This window comes from Schistocerca americana, chromosome 4 (assembly GCF_021461395.2).
Source record: "Schistocerca americana isolate TAMUIC-IGC-003095 chromosome 4, iqSchAmer2.1, whole genome shotgun sequence".
NCBI lineage: Eukaryota > Metazoa > Arthropoda > Insecta > Orthoptera > Acrididae > Schistocerca > Schistocerca americana.
In genome coordinates this window covers 429,673,758-429,684,972 of record NC_060122.1, presented here as the reverse complement: position 1 = coordinate 429,684,972, position 11,215 = coordinate 429,673,758, and the positions used below count along the sequence as shown (strand labels likewise).

General features: G+C 39.7%; 1 protein-coding gene across 2 annotated transcripts in view; it reads left to right on the top strand.

Annotated features, from left to right (window-relative positions):
* Positions 1-669: 669 nt before the first annotated feature.
* The window catches only part of LOC124612506 (pinin), a 61,346-nt gene continuing 50,800 nt past the window's right edge, over positions 670-11,215 (top strand). For both annotated transcript variants that reach the window (XM_047140750.1, XM_047140749.1), the window contains exons 1-2: positions 670-950; positions 8,453-8,524. In XM_047140750.1, coding sequence (XP_046996706.1) covers positions 763-950; positions 8,453-8,524 — 260 coding nt within the window. In that variant the 5' untranslated portion in view covers positions 670-762. The remainder of the gene's footprint in view (positions 951-8,452; positions 8,525-11,215) is intronic.

Here is an 11,215-nt window from a genome sequence, read left to right as displayed (position 1 = left end):
ACCTGTAACAAGTGAGATAGCCACTATTGCCGATAAATATTTTATGTTACCATTGAGTCTTGGAAATTCACCTCTAGAACAGTATTCCGTACAAGTGTGTGGGCTTTCGAACTTCAGCAAGTAAGATCTAAGCAGATCCTCAGAAGTACGCACTGCTGTGTCCTTGTAAAAGAAAATCCAGTGCTTATAAGACGATTTCTCCAGGAAAAAATGTGTTTGGGCTCAGAAATGTCAAAGTGCTAGAGGAACAACTAATCAGTCACCACTAACAGTATAATACTAAAAAGATAGATGACAGATAAATGGCAATAAATGTGTAATAGTATCAGTATGGGAGAAGATTATATAGTACTCTACCAGCCATCAGGGAAAGTATAAAAATGAGCCCGAATGGGCTTTCAACTGATCGTTCAGTGATGCAAAAACAACGAGCACGCCAGTGAGGAATGCATTCTTCATACGTAGAATGTTACTCAATTTTGTTTCATGGATTCAGTGCGTGTGAAAGTACTTTATATATAAGAACTGTTATTAGCGAATTTACGTTTTTCTTACATAAAGACGTGAAATTTGTTTTCGCACTACATTCTCCTAATTCTGTTTACTCCAGCATTTCAGGAGAATAGTATCTCTGCGTATGATGTTTATAGACTTTGTCTTGTTATAACTTTGGGTTTCTGTGTCCTCATGTTTTGTAATATGCTGTATAAAAGTATAAACTCGTAAGCGGAGTGTTTGTTGACATTGTCGAAGTAAATGTGAATGCTTCACTACAAAACATTAGAAAAGTTTGTTCTTTTCATCTTCGAGACGCCGAAAATGACGACTGAAATAATGAAATCTTTTGGTGCACTCCAAGCAGAACTGGAGAAAGCGAAAGATAGTTTGAAGGGTGTGGATGAGCATATAAAGAAACTGATTGGTAGAGACCCAGCCGAACCTCCTCTTCGGTAAGTTGTCGTCGTCATATTGAAAACTTTGTAAGATGTATTACTTTTATTTCAAATATAAATGTAAGTGCGGTGTAAACAGAACATTGTGTATATAATTCTTTAAATTTAATCACTGGCGTTTTTCTTCTGCCGTGATCGATGAGAATATCTACATGTGATTTAGATGGAAGTGCAAGTAGCTTCCTGTAGCATTAGAATTTCGTAGGTTGCTTAGGCCTACAGTTAGTCTTACCGGAACCAGGCTCTGTTTATTCCTTGAATAAATATTTAGTTTTGATATAACCACGATTTAGTAGTATAGAAATGTAAATAATGCATACCACTCTGTTTCGGATAGTTAAATGAATGTAGGACAGAAAAATGTTATCATCCTCCACTGGATGTGGAGCTTCATTGAGTTGACGGTTTTACTTTTTGTTTTTAATGGTTATAAGTTTTTGCACCATCAAGTTGGACGGTTTAATTTCTATTGGTGCTATCGTTAGTACGTCGTTGGTTCCGTTTGAATATATTTATAGCAACATTCACTAATTCTCTCCTTTGATAGAAATTCATGTGCTGCTATACTATAAATTTTTTCGCATATAGGCCTACCATAACATCTAGATTGTCAAGTGCTATAGCATATAGATCACTGATTTCGATTTTCTAGTATGAATTACTAGATGATTATTGTCATCCTGCTTGGAATTATTTTGTCAGTAGTGGTTTTCAGATTGCTGTGGTGTCTGATACAATGTAGAAACCAGCTTCCCCTTGAGAGAGAAGTGGTTGAATTCATCACTGTTGTTGATACTGAAGCCTTAACCACTCCTACTCCACTAACCATAGGTCGCAAGGTCTTCTGGATACTGTCTGGTTATGAAAATAACTTGTCTATACTGCTCATTTGCTGTGATCCATGACGTTGTCAAGATAGGGAAAGTAAATGATGCACCAAAATCTAATAAAAGTGAAATATGTGCTGTAACAAAAATTATAATTATTTTCATCATGTGGCATTCATTGACGTTGCAGCTCAGAATCAAACTATCATCTTGCATCCTAACCTAGAACTTGGGTTGTGCTACATGTAAGTCTGTAAGCCCTCCTACATTCCAAAAAATAATACTGCAGCAGACAAAATATTGCCAGTGATCTGTTCTACCTCTATTTCACACATATAACACCACAGATCACATCATCATTATGCCGTGGGTCAAAGCTGACATTCGGTACCAGTAGTATTAACCCACTACAGATAGTTGTATCCTGCAGCAGTCACTAAGATATGCACAAAGTGTATGTTAAGAGAAATGGTGATGCACACCAACTCTCATGTTTGCAAAGCCTCTCTCAACCAGACATGGCTGACTTCTGTGGTGAACCATCTACGAATGACATTTAACTTAGGAGTGTGGCTGATTGTAGGCGGGTTTCCTCTCTTTAGTAATTGACAACTGTAATTGTGAAGTGTTGCAAACTGAGTTTAATTTCCTTTTCCATTCTTCGAATCTTTGTCACAGCATGATACAAAATACAGGAATGGTCACATTTCTAATGGTTAATTTGGTGTGCTGTGTTAGTGTCTAACAGTTTTTTGACTTGATCTGTGTCATTAAACTGTGTCAAGTTAATCAAAATTGATCTATGCTATAATTGCTAAGTCTCTGGTTTCATTTTAAATTGTGTGCAGCAACATTCAGTAATTCCCCCTTGCACCACTGTACTGTAAATTTTTTCACATATAATTACTGCAACATTTATATTATCAAATGCTACCACATATAGACTTTTGTTTTCGACTTGTTGGCATGAATTGTTTGATGTGATTGTCATTCTGTTTCGAATTATTTTGACAAAGTGGATTCAGTATTGCTTTGGCGCCTAAGACAATGCAGAAGCCAGCTTCCCATTGAGGGACATTTTCCTGTGTTTTATCTTAAGTTCCTGTTGTGGAGCTCCTGGACAGCCTTGAAGAAGATAGTACACATATGTATTTTGAGTAGTAAGAGGATCCTGTTCTGGTGATCACGATTTGTTGAAAGTATTTGGTAAGTACACAAGTTTGCAGCTGCGGTCCCATTTCTTTTCCGTCAGATCTTGTACTTTTCTGGCAAAGCATGAAACATGTCTTCATTAAACTGCTGAGGTGAACGATTTTTGTCGCAGTGTGACACAGCACGAGCATACAATTATAGGTTGTTAAATAGTCATGCACAAATATGCCCTGATATTAGTAGTAGTAATTTGAACAATTTTGTTTATTTTATTTTAAAATGAGATAAAACTATGCCATTCCTCCAGGCGCTTACCGTAGTTTGTAGATTCTGAGATTCATGAAAGAGGGTTATGTGTGAGAAAGTGACATGGAGCCAATGTGAGGTTTAAACTATGAAGATGGGGCTTAAACATATTGTAGGTGGTTGTTTCAAAAGCAAAGTAGGCAAAAAGTAACAGAAATAGGGGCAGTAGATGATGGGTCGCTGTAGGAGATTAAATAGTAAAGGCAACAGGGGAATAAGTAGGCAGAAAGAAATAGAAATCCTGAGGTTACACACAGTACATTAAATTTAAATACTTAGAGAAGAAAATATGGAACTGAGCAAATGAAATGGGAAGTTTGGAGTGTACAGGTGACTGTGAGATTGCCAGAAAGTGCAAAATGGGCACAGCAGGAAAGCTTACCGGAGGAATGCAGAAATCTAAATGCTTTCACAATTATAAGGAAGGTATATTTTGATTATATGGTAAATGAAAGAAACCTTTGGAAGAAAGGAAACCAGTTGTACGAGTTGCTCTGTGAAAATAGTGAACTCAGATGGTGAGCCAGTGTGGTAAAGCTAAAAAATGGGGGAAGATATAGAAGGGCTGTACAAAGGAAACCGATTTGATGACAGTGTTGTAGAAGAGGATGTAGATAAAGGTGAAAAAGGATATATGATACTGCAAGAAGAATTTGTCAGAGCACGGAAAGACCAGCATCAAAACAAAACATTGGAGTAGAGGTGTTTCCTCAAATTATAGATGACTTGGGAAAGCTGGTAATGACATAAATTGGTTCAAATGGCTCTGAGCACTATGGGACTTAACTTCTAAGGTCATCAGTCCCCTAGAACTTAGAACTACTTAAACCTAACTAACCTAACTAACCTAAGGACATCTCACACATCCATGCCCGAGGCAGGATTCGAACCTGAGACCGTAGCGGTCGCACGGTTCCAAACTGTAGCGCCTAGAACTGCTCGGCCACTCCGGGCGGCTGTAATGACATAAGTACTCCACCAGGTATGTAAGATACGTGAGGCAGAAGAAACACCCTCAAAGTTCAAGAAGAATGTAATAATTCCAGTATGCAAAAATATAGGTGCTGACAGGTATTGCTGAACCGCCTGTTTAAAAGGTCATGGTTGTAGAATACTCACATGAATTTTTTATGGAAGATTGGAAAGATTGGTAGAGGAAGGGCAAAATAAAACTGGCATGGAAAATGTTTATAAGACTGACATGAAAATTACCCTTGTTAATGAACAGGAGAACTGCCCATCACACTGGTTTCAATACACCAATCAGCTAATGTCATATGTCTGCACACGCTCTGTCCCGAGTATTTCACCGTGTCATTACATTTGAGTGAGCGGAAGGTATTTAAAGACCAGCTGAATGCAACACAGTATGATGCCCGTGATAATACGTTGCAAGTTAATTGTCAAATGTTCTACAGTGCATAGATGAAAAATGTATGCAGAATTGTTTCTGCAAGAGTTTAAGACTAGAAGAGTTTTCAAAAGCCTGCAATGCAAAACTTAGTGGTAAAGTGGCACAAAATGGGCTCTACAGTGATTAAAAGCCATACCTATCCAAAAAGAGTTTGGATGCCAGAAAAAGTTGTTTGAGTGGAATGAATTCAAATGAAATCTCAACACTTTATTGGTGCGAGTGGTAATTACAGACATTGCCATGTTGAAACGTTATAAAAAGAGACCTGCATCTTTATACTTACGAACTGAAATCTTTGTGTATTGAGGTCTGGTTGTGATTTCTGAGTAAAGCGGAAGAGGACTTTTGAATCCACAATTTTTTATTTCTTCAGACGAGGACTAATTCAGCCTGTCAGGGATATGAAACAACAGGACATGTGCCATTATGCACCAGAAATTGTCCATCAGAACTTTGAAGAGCCATTGCATAATCTTAAGATTCATGTTATGCGAGTTCTGTCAATACATCATACAGTTGCAGGTTTAAAAGAAATTCAATTCACTTCAAAGACTTTGTTAAAAATTTTCTCTCTCTCTGTCCCTCATACTTGTACAGACATTCAGAATAAACTGTGTGTTATTTACTTTTGTATTCATGAATGAAAGCTGTGATGTGCAGCAGATGAGGTGTCCAACTAGCAGAGAATAACTGTCCTATTGACACAAATTGACTGAAATACAATACAATGTTCTAGGCCGTGAGGCCATGTTTGGCTGAGAGTGGTAGATCTCTTGAAGATGTGTAGCAGTTAAAGTCAAGTGAGATGGCAGCCTCCTGGATGCTCGGGGGTGGCATCCAGTGAAGCAGCAACCCCCTGGACTGTCGGGGATAGCGTCCATCGAGGCAGCAGCCCCCTGGATGGTTGGGATTGGTGTCCAGCGAGGTGGTGGTCCTCTGGACAGTTCGGGGTGATGTCCAGCAAGGCGGAAGCCCCCTGGACACTCGGGGGGTGATGTCCAGCAAGGCGGAAGCCCCCTGGACACTCGGGGGGTGACCGAGCGAGGTGGCGCAGTGGTTTGACTCTGGACTCTCATTCGGGAGGACGACGGTTCAATCCCGCGTCCGGCCATCCTGATTTAGGTTTTCCGTGATTTCCCTAAATCACTCCAGGCAAATGCCGGGATGGTTCCTCTGAAAGGGCACGGCCGACTTCCTTCTCCATCCTTCCCTAATCCGATGAGACCGATGACCACGCTGTCTGGTCTCCTTCCCCCAAAACCAACCAACCAACCACTCGGGGGGTGATGTCCAGCAAGGCGGAAGCCCCATAGACAGTCAGAGGGTGATGTCCAGCAAGGCAGAAGCCACCTGAATGGTCAGGGGGTGGCGTCCAGTGATGCGGTAGCCCCTGAATGGTCGGATGTGGTGTCAGCGAGGCTGTAATACCTGGACGGTCAGAGTGTGCCCAGTGAGGTGGCAGCTCTCGACAGCCAGAGAACATCCTGATCCTGGGTGATCAGCAGTGGCAATAGCCCTGTCGATTGGAGTTTGTAGAGGAAGTGCAAAATAAAACTGGAATGGAAAATGTTTATAAGACTGACATGAAAATTACCCTTGTTAATGAACAGGAGAACTGCCCATCACGCTGGTTTCAATACACCAGTCAGCTAATGTCATAAGTTCTGGCAAGTTGGAGGCCAGCTGGAGGCTGAGTGGGGAGTGAAATTCAGAAAGGCGACGAAGAGGAGGCACTCGATGATAGTCTGACAACTCGAACGCAGTGTTGATTAATCCTCAGCCAACTCCATTGATGTACAAGGTGAGCACAAGCTAAGTACACTGCTGTGGATTGACTGGGTGGTGGCCTAAAGACCCTCCTGGCAGAAGAAAACACACACACACAGACACAGCAAGCACGTGATCTCATTGAAAGGAAGAAGGGCCCATGGTCACAGTGCTGTATACTACAACACAATGCCACCATTGGCAATGCTGCCACCATTCCATTCCATGGTGATAGCTAGTAAACCACCCCATTTTGTTTGTTATCGTTGGTCTGTTGGCATACGATCTCCTGTGGTACTGTTGCTTGCGGATTGTAGTTGCAGCAACCTCTGATCAACACCTGTAAGATTGGTTGTAGGTCTATATTGGCATCAGCCTGGGGGTTCAGTGCATTAGACCCTTGCTAACCTGGCCAGTCCTTGCTCATATGGTGCCAGATTAGCAGACATGCTGGATTATTGAGTGTGTCATAAATTTAGTGTAAACACATAGGGATTATACTTTATTGAATGCAGAGATACATTTAGTCCTCAAGTGTGTACATGGTACAATATTATCACTTTATATGAAACATATCCCAAAATTTTTTGTTGCAACAATGACATTCGATGGAAAAAATGTTTTATCACACAACAGCTTTACAACTATTACATCGGCACTACATGTTTCTGAAGGTTGCGTTATGTATTCCAGGAAGATGTCTGCAGCTTCAGCACCAGCAGTTTGAGATACTGTCATCTTCTCTCCTTCTATGTCCTCTTCGTCTTCAGTTTCATCATAACTGTCCTGTATACTTTTAATTATCGCTTTGTCTGTTATAGTTTGATTATAAATAGTTGCTCATCCAATATTGTACTCTGCAGCAATGGCTCTCTGTAAAGAACCTGAGTTCAATGTATCTCTAATTTCGAGTTTCTGCTTGAGGTCAAGCTAATGTGTATCCTTTAAGGAGTCATGATTACACACACACAATTTAAAATACGTATAGCATTGTTCAACATTGTAATTATCGGACATCTCATTGTTGCTCATGAGACTTCATTATTGTTTTCGTCATTTCTTCTTGAGCGACTAGAGGCTGGATACGAACCTGATTACTGAGAGACTGAACTACTGAGTGCTGGATTGGCAAGAATTTAGTGTACCTACAAATGCTTAGTTTATTCATTTCACAGATGAAATATAATTACAATAACATAATTATGGTTAAAATAACAAATAAGATTAATGCAGCTGGGTGATCACTTAAAAGCAAAAAGTAGAAACATTGTTGCGGTGTAGGTCTTCAATCAAAACTCTGCTCTGGTTAATCTGTTCCTACCAGCCCTTCACTTCTGCACAACAGCTATAACTGTCATTCTCTTGAACTTGCTTACTATATTCAAACCTTGGTTTACCTCTACAATTTTTACCCTCTCTCCTCCACTTTGCTATATTATTATTATTATTATTATTATTATGTCCTACAAATCTTTCTCTTCTCCAAGTCAGCTTGTGCCATGAAAACTTCTTTAACTGTTAAAATTGCATGCGAATCCTAGACTTAAACATAGATAGCAGCCTTTTTTGGCCCTGTTGTTTTGATTGAACCACATGAGCACACTTTGTGGTCCATCTCTTTCCTAATCCTTGTTTCAGTTTATTGCCACAAAATTTTTAGACGTTTTAATTAGATTCCCCAGCATTGTTTTAGTAATGGTTTTGTTAAAATGCTGGTATTTTCCGTTACGTAGTGAATATTATTGTTGATAAAAACAGTTACCTCCTAGGGATAGTAGCGTAATGGTGCAACATAAAGGAAAAGATTTCTCAACCAAAGAATGACCAAAACATCGCAGTATTTTCTGCTTTTCTGAACCACAGTATTCTGGTACGTTCATTATATTTACTATGTGTGCCTGAGGTAAAGTCAGTCACAATGTTGGTTGCCATGAAATGGATATAGAAAAGTGTCATCAGCCATTGCAGTACAGTGACACCATTTGTAATTCATAGCCCATGTGAAAGTCTTGACTTATTTTAATTGATTTCAGCCCTGGTGTGAAGAGACCTGCAGGACAACAGGAAGAATTCCGGGGCAGAGGCAGAGGTTATGCCCTAAACAGGTACAATTTGTCAGAAAATCTCAAGATGTATCTATGTTATTGTTTTCAGAGTGTGTGATTACCTTTGTGTAGAAAATGTGATGCATTTGTAAACACTGGTTTAAAGTCACAATCTGTGAGTACATATTGACACTGATGACTGAATCTGTATGCACTGCTGACCATTAAAATTTGCAACACCATTATGTTGCAAGTAACAGTTGTCAAATTCTTGCTTGCATTGGTCCAGATTCCATGACTGTCATGCGAATATGGGACTGATGGGTTCAGTATGGTCACACTTGAGGCTGTGCAGGATGTCAGAAACTCATGCCCAAGAGGAGAGACAAATTGTTCACTCAGTCATGCAAGATCTTACAACCATGTCACATACTTTTAGGCAGGAAATAGACTTGTTTGCAATGAGAAAAAGTTGCCTCCACAACACTGACAACATCTCAAGCATGATGGACAGTTAGCACGGTGGCCGTTGTTGCAACAGCAGCAGAGAGAGGCAATGACAGTGGCAACATTGAACACCAGAGTTGCACCGTATTGCTGGATGAGTCTCGGTTTTGTGTACAGTATCATGATGGACAAGACCATGTGCGGATGCTCTGGAGGAGAACATAGATTAAAAGATAGCAGTTGTTGATGTCAGATGGGCCCAGCACTTGGTGTGGAGTGCCATTGGATACACAGTGTATTGTAATAACCTCTGGTTTGTGTAGCTGGTAATTTGGACAGTTGGCAATAGATTTGTGATGTGTTAAGGCTGGTGGCTGTGCCCTATCTTTAAGGTCTCAGTGATGTTATTGTTCGACACGATAGTGCAATACTGCATGTTACCCTTTCTTCCAAGACCAGAAGATACAAAGGGGGTTTGATTTTTACCCTGTGAAACACATTCTCCAGATATTTCACCCTGGTTATGGGCTGTCAAAAGGGAAGCAGTGGTTGAGAATGGAGTAAGACATGGTTGTGGCCTATCTCCAGTGTTATTCAACCTGTACATTGAGCAGGCAGTAAAGGAATTTTTTTAAAAGTAGGAATTAAAGGAGAAGAAATGAAACGTCTGAGATTTGCCAATGATATTGTAATTCTGTCAGAAACAGCAAAGGACTGAGAAGAGCAGTTGAATGGAATGAACAGTGTCTTGAAAGGAGGATAACAAGAATAATATCAACAAAAACAAGGATAATGGAATGTAATTGAATTAAATCGAGATGCTGAGGCTTTAGATTGGGAAACGAGACACTTAAAGTAGTAGATCAACCTTTTTATTAGGGCAGAAAAATAACTGATGAAGGCTGAAATTAAAAGGGTGTAAATGTCTACTACCAATGGCAAGAAAAGCATTTGTGACGAAGAGAAATTTGTTAACATCGAATATAGTTTTAGGAAGTTTTTTCTGAAAGTATTTGTGTGGGTTGTAGTTATTATTGAACCGAAACAATGATAACAAACAATTTAAACAAGAAGAGAATAGAAGCTTTTGAAAACTGGTGCTACGGAACAATGCTGAAGATTCGATGGGTAGATTTTGTAATTAGTGAAGAGTTACTGAATAGAATTGTGGAGACAAAAAACATTGTAGCACAAACTTGATTAAAAGAAAGGATCGGTTGATAGGACTCATTCTGAGACATCAAGAGGTCACCAGTTTAGTGTTGGAGGGGATTGAAGGGAGTTATAATCATAGAGGGAGACTCAGAGATGAATACAGTTAGCAGATTCAGAAGGCTGTGGGTTGCAGTAGTAATTCAGAGATGAAGAGGCTTGCACATATTTGTGCAGTATTGAAGCAGCATGGAGTGACGTCCCCATATTGAACTTCAATTAAACTCGGTGCCTAGTCGGGTTAGAACTGTTGCTGCCAGAGACGGCAGCACTGTGTACTAAATTTTGCCTATTGTGTGGCATCAAATCATCTTCAGATTTAGTTGTGTTGTATACAAACTCTACAGGCACAATAATTAAAGTTACCCTACATTGTTTGCTATCCTCCCTGTTGTTGTAATTTTAATGGCTAGCAGTGTACATGAACATTAGCTTGTGCAGCAGTGTTCCTATATACATTACTTTTCTGTGAATTTGCTTTTTATATTTAATTGTGATGTTGAGGAACAGAATTAGATAGGAGCAGTAATGAGGTCCATTTGGCCACTTATCCAGTCAGAATGGATTTTTCTGTCTTGTGTAGTAAAGTATAATTTTCAAACCACTCTGAAATGGAAAGTGTTACAAAATCATGCACCAGCCCGTTATTTATTATTTATTTATTTATTGTAACAGGTTTTAAGTGATTGAAGTTTCATTCCATTTGGAACCTGGAAAGCTCCTACTGCTCCTGTTGCCTCACTTCATTGGTAATCACCCTTCCCCTTGACGATGATGCAGTGTTTCATCACTCATATAATTTGAATATCGGTTAGGTGAAGCACAGTGGATTGAGATTCCACTAATAATGTATTGCATTCTGCTTCAAAAGGTATTATGGAAACATAGTAAAAAAATAGTGCCATAAGAGTCAAATAAAACTTCAATCTTGGACGACACTCCCAATGTGTGAGCTGTTGTTCACTATTCTTCTGACACATGACCATAACTTTCAGTACAAAGTTTGGCTTGGTGGCGGCCAGCCACGTCTGAAGGCTCCACATTCATGGCTGACACGTGCTCAAAAACAAACAACCATACAACTGATTGCTG